The 19304-nt window shown below is 41.6% G+C and overlaps 2 protein-coding genes across 7 annotated transcripts in view; one reads left to right on the forward strand and one right to left on the reverse strand.

The window, feature by feature from the left end:
• Nucleotides 1–12563, forward strand: part of slco5a1a (solute carrier organic anion transporter family member 5A1a) — a 30955-nt gene extending 18392 nt beyond the window's left edge. For 3 of the 5 annotated variants that reach the window (XM_026313945.1, XM_026313944.2, XM_026313947.2), the window contains one exon: nt 573–2028. In XM_026313945.1, coding sequence (XP_026169730.1) covers nt 573–1093 — 521 coding nt within the window. In that variant the 3' untranslated portion in view covers nt 1094–2028. Of the gene's footprint in view, nt 1–572; nt 6181–7919; nt 8076–8684; nt 8836–10255; nt 10383–10793; nt 10930–11653; nt 11730–11920 lie in introns of those variants that run through there. The other 2 variants (XR_003296074.2, XM_026313946.2) reach the window with 2 other exon arrangements.
• stard3nl (STARD3 N-terminal like) lies at nt 9348–18625 on the reverse strand. 2 transcript variants are annotated; one of them, XM_026314078.1, is made up of 9 exons: nt 18473–18625; nt 15185–15500; nt 13300–13377; nt 12699–12776; nt 12087–12140; nt 11639–11756; nt 10948–11040; nt 10740–10807; nt 9348–10127 (listed from the first exon to the last, which is right to left on the reverse strand). In XM_026314078.1, the coding sequence occupies exons 2-8, from the start codon at nt 15374–15376 to the stop codon at nt 10743–10745; spliced, it is 678 nt and encodes a 225-aa protein (XP_026169863.1). In that variant the 5' UTR covers nt 15377–15500; nt 18473–18625; the 3' UTR covers nt 9348–10127; nt 10740–10742. The 2 variants fall into 2 exon arrangements, with proteins under 2 accessions (XP_026169863.1, XP_026169862.1); XM_026314077.1 differs by having other exon boundaries at nt 13300–13380.
• Between the last annotated feature and the right edge of the window lie 679 nt (nt 18626–19304).

Here is a 19304-nt window from a genome sequence, read left to right on the forward strand (position 1 = left end):
CTGATGTACTGTTGGGAAATCTCTGACAAACAACAAGGAGGGAAATTAGATTTGATACACGGGACTTTCAGAAAGCTGCGCACCCTGAAGGATGCGAGCAGGAAGTGAAATTAAAGACCCTTTATGGGAATTATGGGAGATGTAGGATCCAGTGTTTTGGGGGGAAGGACAAGAAAACTCATCTTCATCAACCTTGCTGATGAGAAATGTTAAATGCTTTGCCCCTTTAGATTTTTTGGTCCAAGGTGACTGATTCTCTGCTTTTTCACTTTCTCTTTCCTTCTTCCCTTGTGTCCCTCCTCTTCCTCGCCTTCTGTCTTATTGTTTTGACCCCTTCCTGCGTTTTTACCATATTTCATTCTCTTTCTCTTCACTTCTTCAAAACCCTCTTTCTGGACTTTGCCTCCAAACTTAATTTTCTTGTCTCTTCATCCTCCTTCCTGTCTGTCACCCCTCTTTTCTCTCTCTGGCTGATCCGTCCCCTTTTCTCTCCTGCTTTCTTCTGGCATATCTTTTCTCTTCCTCTCATCTCTCTCCCTTTTCTCCCTTGTTTATTTCTTTTTTTCACTCAGCTTACATCCCAACACCCATTTACTTTGGTGCTGTCATCGACACCACCTGCATGTTGTGGCAGCAGGACTGTGGCGTCCACGGCTCCTGCTGGGAGTACGACGTCACCTCGCTGCGCTTCGTCTACTTTGGCCTCGCCGCCAGCCTCAAGTTCCTTGGCTTCCTCTTCATCTTCCTCACCTGGTACTCCATCAAATACAAAGAGGAACGGGTGGAGCGCTGGCTCAAGCGCCACCTGTCGCCCGTCGACACGGTGGGCAGTCTCGTCTGCCACCCTGGCGGTCACAAGGGCCACGCCCGCACTCGTTCCTGCCCTGTCAACATCCCGAGGAGCGACCCGAACGGGATGCCCATTAACGGGCCGCCACGTGCTGGGGCCCTCAACCGCGGCGTCAGCACCCAGAGCTGTCCTGGAAATGAGCTAAAAGCAATAACTCCTCCCCCTCCGGCTGCGCCGTCCCCTGCTGCGGTTCCCACCCCCACATCGGCACAATCTCTGGAACATGTTTCAGTCCGTGTCTGAGTTCAGAATGAGGGCGGGTAGTGAGGCAGGTCTCACCCACTTTCTTTTATTCTGAAATCCATTCAGCTGGATTTTTAGCTGCTGTCAAAGGCACCAAGCATCGCGTGGAGTTCCTGCTGTCTTCTTAAAACTCTTGTTGGCCGGTGAGAGACTCAGTGAGAGATTTAATGAGGGTCAGAAAACACCTGCTGGAGGTCCTGATTTGCTGTGAAGCTCCATATCAGGTTGAATGATGAATAGTCGGACTGGCAACCTGCCTGGAGACTCTCCTCTGACATGAAAAATCTGCTTGGTGGGTGAAAACGTTGAGAGCGGCCTGGTGTTTCCTTTGTGATCCACCAGCCGGTGCAGCAAGAGGACAAAGGCTTTGCTGCCCCTGCTTTGGATGGAGAAGAGTTCATCGCTCACAAACGCCACATCCCCCACATCGGCAATACGTGCCTTCTGTCACCACTCACATGTCCTCACATGTACAGTACATGCACAAACGGCCACACTGATCATCCCTCAGACTCTGGTCACCCTGTAAAAGAAACACTCACCTGAACAGATACCTCAGCTTCACCAGACTTCCTGTTTCCCCTTCACCTGACATCTGTGCTCTGCTGCTTCGTTTTCATTTGTGTTCGTCTCTGTATATCAGCTCTGTCACAGAACAACAACAGCCCTATGGAAATGTGATACTCTGCAATTCAAGTGTTAAGACTGGAAACCGATGGTATGGTGCTATGTGGAAAAAAAAAATGTTTAGCGTCCATTTTGTTTTTGTTGTTTTCTTTTGTTATTGTTTTTAGGGTTAAAAACATTTGAAAAGAACCTCACCGGGCGACAGGTCACTGGACTAAGCAGCTTGGCACGCACAGAATGCATTCCTGTCCAACGCAAGGACTTTTGTTGCTCCCCTGACACAATGACATGTAGTATTACCGTTGGAAGTCGGATTGTTGGCTTTGGCCAGCTCCATACAATGCATCCATACATCCGAGCCATTTCACCCTGGACTGGCCCCGATAAGTGGTTTAGCCTGAAAAAAATGGGGTTGACATTTTCCTCCTGACCACATTCCTGGCTGGACAAGTCACCGGGCATCCTTCACACCACTGGAAGAATATGGAAAACAAAAACTATGACTGGAGACGTCTTGGAGCTGGCATTCCTGACAGACAGTGTTTGGGACTATTTACCAGGCTCAGTGACAGATACATCCAGTCATTTTCCAACAGCAACCCCACCGTTTGTAGTGAACATGTAGAAAGACAAGTAGCTGATCATCACATAGAGGTGTAGTGTAGTCGTCTATTCTTCATCAGCTGCGACAGTAAAAGATGCAGGTGAATTATGGGATGGGTCCTGGATAGGAAGTTGGTTTCTGGTCCTGTGTGATGTTGACTAATTGTTGAGCTTTGGTCCTCAGAACTGACGGAAACTTAAATCTTGCCTGAAAAAATAGGATGCAGCTTTATGGCTACTTGCAATAGCAGAAAATAGTTTGCTAATATTCAAAGTCTAAAAAGGCAAAAGCACAGGGAAAAGCAGAAAAGGCCTCTGATCACAGCCGAGCTGAAGCTGCTGTTTATTTTCTGTAATTGTGAATCTGCTGGTTATTCTCCAGAAATAACAAAAAAAAGTCGACAGCAGTGGAAAAATACGCGTCATAATTTCTCAGAGCCCAACGTGACGTCTCAACATCTTTTGTTTGTGACTAAGAAGAATCTTTAGTGTTTATTTACATGTTGACTGATTATTGACTGATTATTGACTGATGCTTTTAGCAGGAGGTTCCCCAGACAAACTACTTGACAGTTCAGGCCCAGTAGTTGAAGTAGTGACGAGCTGCATCTTATCAGGCCAGTTCGGTCTTTCATTGGGTCTCGATTCTCAAATGATCTTTATCAACAGATGATCGCTCACTGGGGAAAACGTCTCATTGGACACAAAATGTAAATTCTGTGATTTTTCAGTCTGGCATTTTGAACAGTACTAAGAAAAGTGAAGGAGCACTTCAGCTACATTTAAATCTTCTTCTAAAATGAATTAGTTTGTAAAAGTAAGAACTGAGCTTGATGTTTTTGAAATGTCGATCTGCTGATACAGTTTATAATCAACTTTTTTCCATTTTTAAAAGGTTAGTCCAAGGTATTTCTGAGCTGTGGGAGCTGCAGTAACACTGTGAGCAGTGTAAAGGCAAAAAAAAAAAAAAAAATCAGTGTTAGTACTAATTTCCCTCCTCATGTGTTACGGCCGTGTGAATTGTTGGTTGTTTGTTGACAGCTCCCTCCTCTGCACCGTTTTATTTTTGTTTACCCTGAGTCTTCAGACCTTGATGGGGACGCTGCCTGTGGACCTTCCATGTTTCATGTGTAGTATTTGCTCATGGAAGATGCAGCGTTCGGATTGTCCTGTGAGGACACCTGCTGGGTCGATATGAAACAGCATGTCCTTGTGCACGTGAAAGAGCAGAGGAACCTGCAGTACATACGAGAAAAACAACCAGGACAGTGTTTCTGTTGGAGCTTGTGTCTCCTACAATCACTATTTTTACATTTGAGACATTTTTGAATGGTGGATTAAACTAAGTCTATTTTCATCATCACCAATAATCTACTGATTAGTTTCTGTGTGGTTAAAATATTTTTGCACATCAAATCTCAGAAAATGGAGCAAAAGCCTGTTACAGGGTCCTAAAGTCCAGCCTGACATCTTTAGAGATCTCTACAAAAACAAAGATAAAGATCATTTCAGTTCCATTGGTAGACTTTTCCAAAATCCATTTTTTTCTGACCTTGTAAAAAAAAAAAAATTTAACCTGTTTAACACAAAATCCAATTTAATAGTAATTCAAACCCCCAGAAAGCATTTTCCCAGCCTGACTGCATTACAGCATGTTATAAAGGAGACTAGTGTTATTTTTTTTTAATAATTAATATTATTTTCTTGTTTTTAAATCGACTAAAAAATGTTTAACACTCATCTCAGGTCGTTTTGTTTGACCTAGAATTCAGTTCAGTCCTTATTTGGATTGTTTTACTTGGAAAATGATTTTAATTATTGAATAAAAATATTCTTGGCTGTTTAGACCCATAAACAACATTTAGACTTTCATATGAAACCATTTAACAGTTAATTAAACAATAATCAACTAGTGGGTTTGTGACCGAAACACTTTACAGTAAACTCAACATTTTTCACCTTTGCAGGATTAGAGAGTTTAAGGATTTTGGAAAAGTCATGCTTCTTATTTTCTGATTGGAAATGTCTCAAATGTAAAATAATTAGAGCTTTGACAGGCACAAACTGGAGCTGATAAACTTTATTAAACTTTAAACAGAAAAGTCCAAATGTGGATGCACAACGTTGAATGTGCCACAGAGTGAAGCTCTTGTTTAGTGTCGAGACGTTTTCTTGTGGGTCTGGACGAACTTGTAAATTGATGACTGGGAGTGAAGACTGAGGAGGCACCGTTCAGTAAATGTAGTCAGTGAAGAAGAAAAGTTCACACACAGTTTCAGTGCTCAACGTGAAGTAGAACTACATAACGCACGATTCCACTTTCATGAAACCGATAAAGGACAATAGAAATCACAGTAAGTCCTGCATGGATCCATTTAGTGTTAGTGAAGCACAGAGATGTCATCGTTCTGTTTCTTCGTGTTTAAACGTCTGTTTTCACTTGTTTTGTGTCTCCTGGTCAGCCGGGGTCACGCTTTGAAATCACGATGCCCAAAGATGAAAAGCTGAGTCCATATTTCTTATAAATGCAGCACTTTCAACATTTTCATTCACTAACGAGAGCAACTGTGAAACTGTGGAGGGCTTGATTTGTGTTTTTGTTGATTGTAGTTTAGATGAAGATGCTGTTGTGTACAAAACTTTTCTTATTGTCAACAAATCCCCTGAAAAGACTAAACCAGCCCTGTGTCAGCGGGTTTCTCAGTACTTTAACTTTGAATCTTTAAAAACTAATAATTATAATAAAACAGCTGCCTGTTGTAGCTTTGAAGCAAAATGGGCACAAATGTGGAAATGGTGCATTTGTTGGGGACTATTTTCATTGGCGGATAAATCCACATTTGGTTTCTTGTAATAACCTTTGATGATCACATGGTAGGTTTTTGTTTTTTATGGGATTTGTTGACGGTAAGAAAAATCTAAACTCACTCATGTTGGTCTATGGCTTCGTTAAGAAAAATGGCCAAAGAAAGAAAGTTGGCCCAGTATGAGCTTAAACTCCTGCTACTGTGGTTATCAGGTCTGTGGCAGACTGAGTGCTGGTCTAATGACTGAGGGTCCAATCGGAACCCTGTCTCAGCTGTTTCCGGATCACAGAACACACTGGTAGAAAACAAAAAAAACAGAAGTTTGTATTTTTGAAGAGCCCAGCACTCAGTCTTGATCCTAAGCTGAACTAACCACACCTTCTCACACCTTCTCATCCAAAATGCTGAACTGTTCCTTTAAAACACAATTCATTCCAGTTGTGATTTTTTTTTTTTTTTTCCCCATTTAGTGTCTCTTTGTGAAATCAGTTTTGTAACATTAAGCTAAAGAAGGTTCAAGGTATCCTGAAAAGTATTTTAGTCTCAAAACTGCAGTAGATGAGATTTAACATCAGTCATGCAGGTGGACTCATGTTGCTGATTTTGCTGAGTCCTGTACCTCCACATGTTTGTTCATGTAGTAATGTGGCATAATTTCAGACTAACTATAGACAAAGACTGAATCTGGATCTGGATGAGCTCGTGTGGACAGTAGGTTAGGAGTTTACCTTCTTTTTTTATCAGTATTGTATTTATTTGAAAAGGACAGTGTTTTGACTGAGGCTGCACTGAACAAGGCAGATTGTGGACACAGTTCACAGATGCCTTGGATACTTGACTTCTGTCAATAAAAATGTGAAGAATAGAAATAAAACAGTATTGCAGAAGTTCCTGTGTTGTGGATTTAATTGTGTACAAATGTTTTTGTGTTGAGCAGTAATGTCTGAAAAAAAATTGTCACCAAAATAATTAAAATCTAATTATCACATTGTGAAGATGAGTCGCTGCCAAATTCTTGCAAGCAGAATAAAGACATGAAATACTGTATGTCCCCTCCAAGAGTCGCCACCTTATCGTGGTGGAGGGGTTTGAGTGCCCAAATGATCCTGGGAGCTATGTTGCCCGGGGCTTTACGCCCCTGGTAGGGTCACCCAAGGCAAATTGGTCTCAGGTAATGGGCCAGACAAAGTGTGACTCAAAAAGACCCCATATGACTCAAGAAACATTAAGGCACACGATCCTGCCTGGGATAAGTGGACCCCCCCAGGAACCAGGCCTAGGGCGGGGGCCTGAAGGCGAGGGTCTGGTGGCTGGGTCTCCACCTATAGGGTCCGGTTGGGCACAGCCTGAAGACAAGATGTGGGGCCGACCTTCTGTGGGCCCACCACGTGCAGAAGGGATCATATGCGGCTGGCACAATGTGGTCTGGGCAGCGGTCAAAGGCAGGTACAACCCCCAGATGGCTAAGCTGGCTTGTGGGACATGGAATGTCACCTCACTGGAGGAGAAGGAGCCTGAGCTTGTGTTGGGCTCATCTCCATGCAGGGCCTAGGTTCTGGAACCAAACCCTTTGATAAGGGCTGGACTCTCTTCCACTCTGGAGTTGCCCAGGGTGAGAGAGGGTGGGCTGGCATGGACTTGTTAATAGCCCCCCAGCTGAACCATGGAGTTTACCTCGGTGAATGAGCGGATCATATCCCTGCGTCTTTGGGTTAGGGATCAGGCTTTCACTGTCCTTTGTGCTTATGCATCAAATGATGGTGCAGAATACCCAGCCTCTCTATGGGGGGTACTGGAAAGAACTCAAACTGTGGACTCCATTATTCTGCTGGGGGACTTCAATGCTCACGTGGGCAACGACCGTGAGACCTGTAGAGGGCCTCCCTGATCTGAACCTGAGTGGTGTTCTGTTATTGGACTTCTGTGCTAGTCACAGTTTGTCCATAACAAACATGTTTGAATATAAGGGTGTCCATAAGTGTGAATGGCACCAGGACTCCCTAGGTTAGAGATCGTCAATAGAGATTGACCTTGTAGTCTGGCTGTATGTTCTGGACACTTGGGGGAAGAGAGGGACTGAGCTGTCAACTGATCACCACCTGGTGGTGAGTTGGATCTGATGGCGGGGGAGGACAGACCTGGCAGGCCCAAACACAGTGAGGGTGTGTGGGGAACGTCTGGTAAAGGTCCTTGTAAGGGGTCTTCAACTCCCACCTCAGACAGAGCTTTGCACACATCCCGAGGGAGGCTGGGGACATTGAGTCCGAATGGACTATGTTCAGTGCCTCCATTGCTGAAGCGGCAGAACGGAGCTGTGGACATATGGTTGTCGGTGCCTGTTGTTGCGGCATTCCTGACACCGGAAGTAAAGGATGCCAGACTCGAGAAAGAGTCGTGCTGAGCTTGGCTGGTTTGCGGGACTCTACTGATGGGTATCGACAGGAGGGGGAAGCAGCTACTCACACTGTGTATAGTGGAGAGGGTGTGCTGCTGACCTAGGCTGGGGACATAGTCAGGCAGGAAGGAAACGTGGAGGAGTTTAAGTATCTCAGGGTCTGTTTCACAGGAGAGGGAAGGATGGAGCGAGAGATTGATGCAGCGTCTGTAGTTATGCGTTAGCTCTACTGGTCCTTTGTGGTGAAGAGGGAGCTGAGCTGTAAGGCAAAGCTCTGTTTACCAGATCGATTGGAAAACAGAGTTCCTACCCTCACCCATGGTCACGAGCTCTGGATCATGACCGAAAGAATCAGATCTCGGATAAAAGTGGCTGAAATTAGTTTCCTCCACAGGGTGGGTGGGCTGCTCCTCTACATCGAGAGGAACCAGTTGATTTGGTTCAGGCAGGTGTTCCAGGCATGCCCCCCCCCCATGGGCATCTTTGTTTAGACTGCTGGCCCCGTGACCTGGCCCTAGATGAGGTGAAGATGATGGATGGATGGAAAACTGTGAGTATTAATTATTATTGTATTAAGGTACAACAAAATACATATTTACAGGTTTTCTTCTGTATCTAATTTGGTTTTTGTTTTAACGTGTTTGACAAATGCATCAGACAAACTCTTAATGTGAAAAGTAGCCGAAAAAAATTTATTTTAATTTGAAAGAAAAAAGCCTGTTCTGCCAACTACATATATCAGTAAATTAAAGCAAAGAGTCTTTTAAAGTGAAAATTAGAAAATCAAATCATATTTGGATTGAACAGAGTTTACATGGATTATTCTGCTTGGATTAGTTTTTATCTTTTAAATCCTGGTTTACCAGGAACAGCTTAGAAAAATTGACATTTTCAGATAGAAATATTCCTCAGAACAAATTTGAGTCTTGATCCTGAAAAAGATATTTAGGCAGCACTTCCTTTCTGTGTGTACACGCAGAAGGCTGATATCAGAAAGTGACGTACAGTCGTGGTAGAAGTAAACAAATAATACTTTGAGATAAAAACTAAAATGGCAGAATGTGTAAGGCAGATTTTTCCTCAGTCTCATTGAAAGCAGGAGAGAAGGCATCATCCCTAAAGCTGCATTAATTAAGACTTCACCCACTGGTCCCGGCAGGTACCCAGATACAGGCCCTGGTGTCTCTCAGCTATACTACTCCCCCAGGACTCTGCTACCCACAGCCCTACTGTTGTTATTCCAGCTTCTCTACCCTGTGTTGCCGAAGTCCGCTGCCCCCGTGACCTGGATGGACGATGGATGAAAAACTGTAAGTACGAATTAATTATTATTGTACAAAATATATAACTGCTAAAAAAAAAAAGATTTTCTTCTGTATCTAATTTGGGTTTTAACTTGTTTGACAGATGCATTAGACAAACTCTTATTGTGAAAAGTAGCAGAAAATAATTGATTTTAATTTGAAAGAAAAAAGCCTGTTCTATCTACAAATATCAGTAAATTAAAGTAAAATTTGAAAGTCAAATCAGATTTGGACTGAACAGTTTACATGAATTATTCTGCCCAGATCAGTTTTTATTTAATCTTTTAAATCCTGGTTTACAAGTAAAATCTTAGAAAAATGACGTGTAATAAACCATATTGTATTAAGAAGCAGGATTAATATTTAAAATAAATTATTTTCATATCAGCAGTTATTTGAAAAGAGAAATTCAATCAGCTAAATGTAAAAATGTATTTACTTTTTAACCAGTTGTATCAGTATGTACTGTATTTGTGAATACGATAAACTAACAAACATGAGAACAGAAGACAACCATGCAAGATTTCACATTTTAATCATTCCATTTTACAGACAAGCTTTCGATAAAAACAAAACCAATGCACAACATGCATGAAGATATGTACAGTTATTTTCTTCCAGCTCATATGGAGCAGTTTCTCAACCTTCATGTTTAAATGCTGCAGATTTATGGCTCATCTTGTTTTCAGGTATAATCTTTAACACAAACCTTCAGATCTGTGGAATATTGTCCCACTGTCCATGCAACTTCTTTCAGTGTTTTTAAGACCTGGAAGTAATTAGAGACGTTTGTAAAAATGCAGTAACTGTAAATATTCTGCCCCTTGTTTGCTACAGTCGTGGCCCGTCAGCTCAATACTGGCTGGAAAATCCTTCTTTACCTTCACAGTGACTTCAGACTCAAGCAGGTGATAGAAGTAAACATGATGTTGGAAATATAGAAATTAATACCTTGAAGAAGAAAATATTTAAACTGTGTCCTCACATTGAAATCGATCTTAAATGTACTGATTTTATTTTTATTTATATTTACATTTATTCTTGTCACCGTTCTGGGAGTCTTGAACACAAATCTTCATAGAAATATTCCTCAGAACAAATTTGAGAGTCTTGATACTAAAATGATATTTAGGCAGCACTTTTTCTTTCTCTGTGTACACGCAGAAGGCTGATATCAGAAAGTGACGTACAGTCGTGGTAGAAGTAAACAAATAATACTTTGAGATAAATAAAAACTAAAATGGCAGAATGTGTAAGGCAGATTTTTCCTCGGTCTCATCGGCAGCAGGAGAAAAACCCTGAGAAGAAGAAAAAAAAAAGACAACATAGATGAAAGGAGGTTTAAAATTTGGGTGAAGATAGTGGTCAGTAAAGGCATCATCCCTAAAGCTGCATTAATTAAGACTTCACCCACTGGTCCCTGCAGGTACCCAGATCCAGGCCCTGGTGTCTCTCAGCTATACTACTCACCACCCCCCTGGAACCTGGAGAGAGTTCAAAGCAGCCAAAGGACTCATATTGGATCCTCATGGGGCCTTCTTCCTTCTGGATGTGTTAGCATCTAAAGCTAACCTGTTGGTTTGGTAGCATTAGCCACCTAGCATGGTCCTGATTGGATCTGATGTGAATTTGGGAGGAAGTGGAGCTTTGGGTAACGTTAGTGCTTTGGGTCACATTAGCAGGAACCAGAGCGTCTGCTGGACTGACACATTTACTCCTCTGTCAGCTAACGCTAGCTTCTGTAGTTCACGGCGTAGCTTCAAGAAACAGGAGAGGGCAAAGAGCGGGAAGGAGGAGATTATGGTGGGAGTTTGAGCCTCATTAGCCTCCTCTAGCTACCTCACAAAGATTTAAGTTAATGCACCTTTAAGGAATAAGCTACACGAGTTAAAGCATTTAGAAACAGTTACCTGTTAGGTCACCTGCTGAATGAGGCCTTTTTCTGGATCATGTTTATCATCCAGGTCCTCATCAGAGTCTGAAAACAAGAGAAATGAGTGAAGATAAAAACAACCACTTCACCCCCTATGCAGACTGGCTAAAACAGATTCACAGCGGTTTGGACATGGATCAGCAGCCGGACCTGTCTCTCGATAACAGGTGAGTGAGTAAACAGACCTGCCACAGACTCCGGTGGCGAGTAGAACTGTCCGTCAGATAAAGGACCCGGACACATGAGAGGTGCTGTGGCGTCTATGATGGACTGATACCCTGTGACACAAGGACGATACACCACAGTATTAATACTGACAGAAGTATCAGCTTTTGTAGTAACAACAGTAATACTGTTACTATAAATTAATTCTAATATTACTAGTACAAGAGTAGATGCATTAACATATTAAGCAGTAGTACTACTTAAGCAGCAGTAGTAGTAGGGGTAATATAGTGGCATATGCATTACAGATAAAGAGTTAGTAGTACCATTATCAGCACTAGTAGTACTGTAGTAGTGTTAGAACAGCAACAATTTAAAAACTGGACTAGTAGTTGTAAATTACAGTAGCAGCCACATTTAGTACTAAGTTTATCTGAAAACTCCACTTAAAAATATTTTTCAGATTTGACATAAAAACCTGATGTAAGTTCATAAAACGAACAGTGTTAAAGAAACTACATAAAGTAGTAAAACTAGCTCCAACATAGAGTAATTTTACATTTTATACTTTAAGTACCTTTAACTGATAATATACATATTTACCTTAAGTAACTTTTTGAATGCAGTATATTTACATTAATGTATGAGTACAGTTGTAGTATTTTAAGAGTAAAAACAGTAGTAGAAACAGTATCAGCAGCTGTGACTCACTGTTTTCATCCTCAGCCTCCTGAGGCAGAACCTTGAAGTCGAGCAGCCACGTTTCGATCCAGGCCAACACGAAGGAGATGATGGGCAGCAGGTACCCGAAGGCGCCCTGAGACAGCAGCTGTGCACACACACATGCACGAACACACACCTTTAGTTTTTACTACACTCATTGTACTACCTCATCTGACTGACAGCACTTTACAAAACTGCACTTGTAAGTTTCAGTGCTGCAAAATAAAAACAATAAGAACTGAAGTACATTCTTCTCTGTGCACATTTCAGAAACATCTGCTCAGTTCAAAAGAATCTGTCTAAACAACGGACGATGACTGAACCGAAAACGATGTTAAAAATGTTAAATGGTTTAATCACTGAGCCGATACTGACGACTGAGCCTCATGAGAACCAGGGAGACAGCAGTGGTTCTGATGGTGACCCGCTGACTCACCTGAGACAGAATGACTTTAGCGATGAGGAACGCACAGCTGACTGCAGTGGTGATCTGCACACAGACAACACTTGATTAAAGACTGTCCTGATGAAGACAAAGTGTTTTTCTCTCATTAAATGAAATCAGGGAGGAAAACAAACAGTGACTGTTACGTCACATCCTTCACTACGACTCTTTCATTAAAACCTAACTGACTCTATATGGTCAGAGACACTTGTATAGTACAGTACCCTGATGTATTTGCTGATCTTACTCTAAAACATGCAGTATTCTGGTACATTATCTAATGAGCGTGTATTTGTTTAATAACGGTTTACTGGTAATGATGGTTTAACATTTAAAGCTTTTACTCTAATCGTTTTAGAATCACATTCTCTTGGATTATTTTTGTTCTGTTTTAGTCCAATTTACTGCAACGTGTTTTTGAACAGTGCTATAAAATAAACTTATTACAAACATATTTCACCGTATGGATGAGTTTAGGAAGCTAAAGAAACTAAAGCTGCCATCAAAGTTTGATTTCTTCATCAGACAGCGCCCTCTGCTGGCACAAAGAAACACCGTCATATTGCAGCATAGACAAAAACAAAGACGAGCATGAAAACTTACTGCGATGGCCCACCAGTGACGAAGTTTACAGACGGCATAGGCCAAGATGAGAACAGCAAACCTGAAAACAGCCAGAAGCTGGTGGAGGGGAGACACAGGAGGAGAGAAGAGACAACATTTGAGGTTTTGTCTTTTTAATAAAGTTTAAACATAAAGTTTAAACTTTAACTTTTTATTAAGTTTAAACATCAAAAAAAAAAAAAAAAAAAAGATGCAGGCTACTGGTCAAAAGTCTGGGGTCACCTCAATTTCCAGTAGTAAAATGTGTGTAGTTTATTGTGAAGTCTCAGTTCAAAGCACAAACTAATAATCATTCGAAGCTGAGCGTCTTGTTCTTTCCTTCCACAGCCTCATCATCCTGACTCCCTTAGTTCACTGGAAAAGTCAGACCCAGTCCTGCGTCCTGCTGGGCTGGATGGTCCAAATAATGGACCCCTGACATTTCACTTTCTGCTTTTCCCTTTGACACTTCACCACCTGGACCTGAGCTGTTCACATAAGTCACAGCTGAAACATAATGCGACCAGTAGTGAAGCTCTATGAGAAGATATATATATATGTGTGTGTGTGTGTGTGTGAGAACAGTGGAAAAGCGTCTTACAAAGATGTCGAAGGAGGAGGTGTGGTAGTCGTAGTGCAGGACTTCTTCCTCCAGCTGCTTCTCAATGCTGCCTTTCACCTGCTGCACAAACAACAAACACTGTGGATGAAAACATCGGCCACAGTCAGCCTCACTTTCACACTTCACACTCCTGACATGGATTTGACTTTGATGAATTTGACTGAAATGACTGGAACAAGCAAAGCCTTTTGTTGATGTGTGTATCTTTGACTTTCAGCTGAGGCAGAGTTTGATCCCACCACAGCTGCAGCAGCAGACTCTGATGTTCAAACCAGACAAAAAGGAACTTGGACTGAAAACTAGATGCTTCGCTCCTTCACTGTTTAGTTTATTCAGCTGCTCCGTCGGCTCACTGCTGTTATCAGTACGAGTGGAATGAAATCTGTTGTTGAAACTGTTTTGAAATTGAAACTTCGCTCTGGAATTTCCCTCTTCAACAATGATCTGTCATGTGTTTACAAATTTTTATCTCCAGCTGAATTCTTATCTTGGGACTCGTGGTTATTCTAAGGCCACAGTTCAGCCCTGCAGAGATTGTTATAGAGATTATAATCGGGTTGGTGCGTCAATAAACTGAGGTGAGGTACATATAAAACTTTAGAAGGTTTAAAAAATAACTTTAGAAGAGTGAAACATCTTCTCTTCAGTGGATCATGATGGTTTTAAGGTTTATTCTTCAGCTTCAGCACTTTCATCTCTGTCATATCACTGATAACACTGATATGAAATACAAGATGATATTGTGCAACGTGAAAAATAAACTGTTATTGCAGAGAAATCAAAGTTGACGTCTCCTGCTGGACTCAGATTTCATCTGCTGTTTTCAAAGGCTGAGTCAGTTTCACAACCAAACTGCTTCCATTCAGTGTTACAGCCAGAGAGGAAGAGCAGCAGCAGATTTTCTATTCAGAGCGAATCACTGAACCGTCATCTAAAAGCAGCTATGCAGTAAGGCTGAGTGCAGCCACGACTACGCCAGCCTGCAGGCCGACTCTGGGATAGTGCTGCAGTAAAATCACTTCCTCACTCAGGGCACAATGTTTTGGTTTTCCAGCAGCGTCTGAGCTGCTTCTGCTCGGCCTCGACACGGTTCAGACTGAAACATCTGACCATGAACTCTGCATGAGGTTATCTGACAGCGCCTCATAAAATACACCACGAAGAGGTAATGTTTGGTTAAAGTCTGAGCCAGAACTGAGTCAGACAAGTCCGATAAAACCATTAAATTCAGCTTTGGCACAAGTGTCTGCAGCTGAATTAGAAACTAACAGGAAGAAAAAAATCATCATGTTCCAATCAAAACAATTTTTAGGACGTATAAACTATTTTCTATTTGCACATCCTGTCTGTGCTGTTGTACTTAAATGTGTGATCTACAGTGCGATTGGTCAGTCAGTTCACCACTACAGACAAAAATGTCTCAACAAGCCTGAATGTTGTGTTTTCTACAGACATTCAGAGGATCAGAGGATGAATCCCACAGATTCGTTAGATCCTCACTTTGTGCCATAAACACGTTAATATCTGTAGCAGCTGGAGCCAAAATTTGTTTTCAAAGCAAATTCCTGTGACACTGACATTCCCATCATCCTCAGCTGGACTGAAAAATCACGACTGTTGTCACTATGAGCATCTAATGAACTGGTCTAAAGTTCAGGCTCACATGGCTGCACAGGCGCTGAATGACATGGGGAGGGTGTGGACGGGAACATTCATCTTTTCTGTGGATTTCATCAGAACCTAAACATAGTTGTTTCAAACACTGCATCCTTTTTAACTTAATTTCTACCCACCACAAATCAAAAGGTGTCTTCCCCCCTGAAAACTCTCACTAACCTCTGAGACACAGACAGACATGTCTTACATTGAGCTCTATGATCCAGAGCAAGCTGATGAACAAGAGGTCAAAGGTGACGAAGAGGCAGAAGGTCCTCCTCACGTCGGAGATGCACTTCTTCTCCGCGGCTTCGTACGAGTCCACCCTCGCAGAAAGGAGCGCGTTGTTGATAGACCCCACCCCTGTAGAGTCGACGCTGCTGCTGCACCGGCTGTCCATTGCTGGCTGCGCCCCCTTCGGACAGGGCCAGCCCCGCCCACTGGTCAACGTTCAGAAGGTGGGCTCGGTGTCAGGAGGGGGGTCATCAGCAGATGTGGACTCGCTCATTGGAGGAAAACTGCATCTGCAAAAGGGACAAAGCACAAAAATGAATTCTCAGAACAAGATGCTGATCTGCCATGTGATTTAAGACAAGGCTGACGTCATCTGCAAGTCTAACGCCACCTGGTGGCTGGTTGCAAAATGCATCACAAAAGCAAAATGGCAGCCAGCATATTTAAAAACTTGTGGCTTCAGTTCTGCACAGTGGGAGGAATCAGTGACACATCTTCCATCTTTATATCAGCCCATTTTCAGCTGCTTATTTTCATTATACATGGATGGCCAGAGGGGAGTGGAGACCAAGATTATACAGGGGTGGTTTGACCTCAAACGCCACATCTAAAGTAAACATTTTCAAAATCACTGTTTATGCAGCAACATCTACATCTTTACTGCTGGAGTTACAGGAAAATACATTTTGTCGGTGTATTTTCATGCTGAAGTGCAAAAAGAAAACTTGCATCTTTGCTTAGTAAATGTTTTACTCAGATAAACACTGTAAAATCACTTCTGCATGACCCAGAAAACACTCCTCTTGTGTTTGTGTTTGTGTTTGTGTGTGTGTGTGTGTGTGTGTGTGTTGCCTTTTGGCTGTGACCTCCTGGTGTTTACAGTGACTGTGTGTTAGGAAGTGAAACTACACTGACTAAGTTCCTCTGACACAGTAAAGTAAAACTAAAAAAGATTTTTTGCTATTTTTTTCTCTCATTAGAAACTTGTCTTGTGGTTGCACAAGATGTCATGATTTTTACATTTTGCACTTTCATGAGACACTAGTTCTGTTTTTTTTTAAATCGATTTTCATTTTCATTTACATGACTTTAAATTCATCACAGAAAGGACCAAAGTGGGAAAAATATCCCAAAAACGTGTAATTTAGCCACAATTTCAAAAAAAAAAAAAAAAGAAGAAGAAAGAAACAAGTGTGAATTAAACAACCAAAGCAATGATTCAACACAGGGGTGTGTGTTTCCAAACAGCCACAAGGAGCAAAAACAAATTTCTGCACCAAAGGGGGACGGGCAGGATCCAGTTTAGGAGTAGTTTGGGTATAAGAGGAGACAAACATGATAGATCTTTCTAGGAAGAGCAGGGGGAAATGGGAGAAAATGATAAACGTTTCTGGTTCCCGTTTCTGATAAAAACGTTCTGTCCACATTCAAACTCTGCACTTCGTTCAACTTTAATCTAATTCTAATTGGTGCATTTTCTCATGGGGTGTGACCTTTACCCAGCAGTCACCTGACAAGCTGATGGGAACTTCTGACTGGTCTGATCAGGCACGAACTGGAAAGTCAACTGAATAAAACTGAGATGTCAGAGAAACTTTACAATCAGAGGACGAGGAATTTCAAAAATGTTTACTATGTCTTACTATTCTCCTTGAAAGGGCTGCAACATCTTTCTCCTATTTACAATTGATTAGTCTTCACTTTTATCAAAACATTTGATAGTTTTTCTATTGATCAGCTGATCATTCACTTTGAGCTCTAACTATGACCTAATCTCCACTCACAGTTTGGTTCAACGTTCAGGTTTTAATATTATAGAAATGTGGCCACAGTGAGATATTTGACAGTACAGCTGAGGATCAACCCCGACTGTGCTCAAATTATTTATCTTTTCTCGACTTTAACTCCTTTTCATTTGGCTACTGGTCACAGGGATTTTTTGGTTTAGTGGATTTAACAAAGGTTTTCCAGTAGAATCAGGGTGAACGCAGTAATAGAGGAAAAAACTCTACTTCTTGTGCTTATTTAAGACCAAAGAGTATTCGTGGATATTACAGTGATACCAGAGCTGTGATTATCATTTCCCCATCACGCATAATTATAACCAGCTCAATTCACAAGGACAAATATTAAGTTTAAGACTGATATTCACTTTACTTTGAGCTCTGGTTTGGTCTCCACCAACTTCTCACAGGAAATTTTTGGCTGCTAATCCCCAGACACAGCAAATGCTGTAAAATGTGAGGCCATCACTGCCAACTCCCCTTTAACATGACTTAGTCATTTGTTATAATCAGCAGTGGAAGAAGTACTCAGATCCTTTACTACAGTAACAGTAGAAATACCACAGTGTTAAAATCCTCTGTTCCAAGTAAAAGTCCCGCATTCAAAATGTTGCTGCAGTAAAAGTCCAAATGTACTTAAAGTATCCAAAGTAAAAGTACTCATTGTGCAGAATGGCCCATTTCACGTGAATGGATCTGATATTATTGGATTGTAATTATTGATTATTGTGTTGATCACTTTAATGTTGGAGCTGGTAAAGGTGGAGCTGATAACTACCTTATGTACTTCTAATTTGAAGTACTTAATGTACCGCTGGGTAGCTGACGTTAACTACCTCATGTACTTCTAATTTGAAGTACTTTCCATACTGCTGGGTATCTTGTGAATTTCCCCCCAGGGATCAATAAAGTCTGATGATCAGTCTGTATTTTGTTGGATCCATCTGATTCTGAAAAGGAACTAAAGTTATCAGATCAATGTAGAGCAGGAAAAAGTACAAGGTTTGACTCTGACATGTAGTGAAGTCCAAGGATGAAGTAGCTCAACATGGAAATAGTTAAAGTACAAATACCTCAAAGCTGGACTGTAATGGAGTACTGCTAAAAATCAAAGCCCAGCCGGATGAGGTTTTCCCTGCTCCGCTTTTATGGGCGACTACAAATGGGATTTAAAAACTGCAGCTGGAAACGAAAACTGCAAAACGGGTTCAACAAAAACCCCGAGAGACTGAGAGAAGGCCAACAACAACCACAACACTACTACAGGCTCCTTAGCAAACACCTGAGCTGCTGAGACCAGAGAACCAACAGCCCTGAAACTGAAAAGGAAACAAACAATCGTGGTGCAGGTAAAACGTTTCCTGTGAACAGATGCCACAACAAACTAAAGGTGTGGAACAGCTAGTTAGCTAGCTAGCTAGGTAGCGTAAAGTCGGACATTAAAGCCGCGTTTTAAAAGTGACCATCACGCCTCTCACCTTTAAACTCGCTCCTTCGGGCGGTTTAATTGTCTGAACCAGCTCTGGCAGGGTGTCACTCGGAGGATTTCAGCCTCGACGCAGCAGTCGGATCATCTGTTTCCCCTCCGTGTGCTCGGACAGGTCGAGCCACAATATGAAAAAGCAACCGCGGAGGATTCTGGGATATGGAGTCCGCAACATGGACCGAGCGCTTTCTGTTGACGGAGCGCTCTCCCTGACGGCCATGTTGGAGATTTTTATTGTCTCAGTTTTAACTTTACACAAACATTTTAAAATTAAAAAAACGGGGATTTTGAAACCAAAACATAACAAAACATGTGGAAACCTTCAGCCTGTCCCATGTGGACTAGGATCAGGGTCTGTGCAAAGTAAAAATGTTCCAGTACAAGTCATGTTTTTAGTAATGTACAAGTAAATGAAGGTTAATCTGTACTCTGAAGCAGCTGTCAAAGGAAAAGTATGTACCGCTTGTGGCTTAAACTTAACTGTGTTTTCAGGTTATTAAACAACATTTATAAATTAATGCATCAATGCATAAAAATCTAACTGTTGAGGCTGATACTTATAGTTTAGTTATGTGGCTCCCAACCTTGTTTTCTACACCTCGAAACGATAACTTGAGAAATCTAAGAGGTTGTGAGATTAGCTATTAATAAGGTAGAAATAATACTAATCAAATAAAACAGTAAAGGCTAAACCTGTATTATTTTTTCTTTATTATTTTGGTTAAATTCCTGATATGAATTTGTCACATTGGCCCTTGAAGTGTTTTTTAAGTTAAATCATATGAGAAGTTTACAGGGAAACTACTGACACAGTCCAATATTTC

The sequence above is a fragment of the Mastacembelus armatus genome, chromosome 17, assembly GCF_900324485.2.
Source record: "Mastacembelus armatus chromosome 17, fMasArm1.2, whole genome shotgun sequence".
Classification (NCBI taxonomy): domain Eukaryota; kingdom Metazoa; phylum Chordata; class Actinopteri; order Synbranchiformes; family Mastacembelidae; genus Mastacembelus; species Mastacembelus armatus.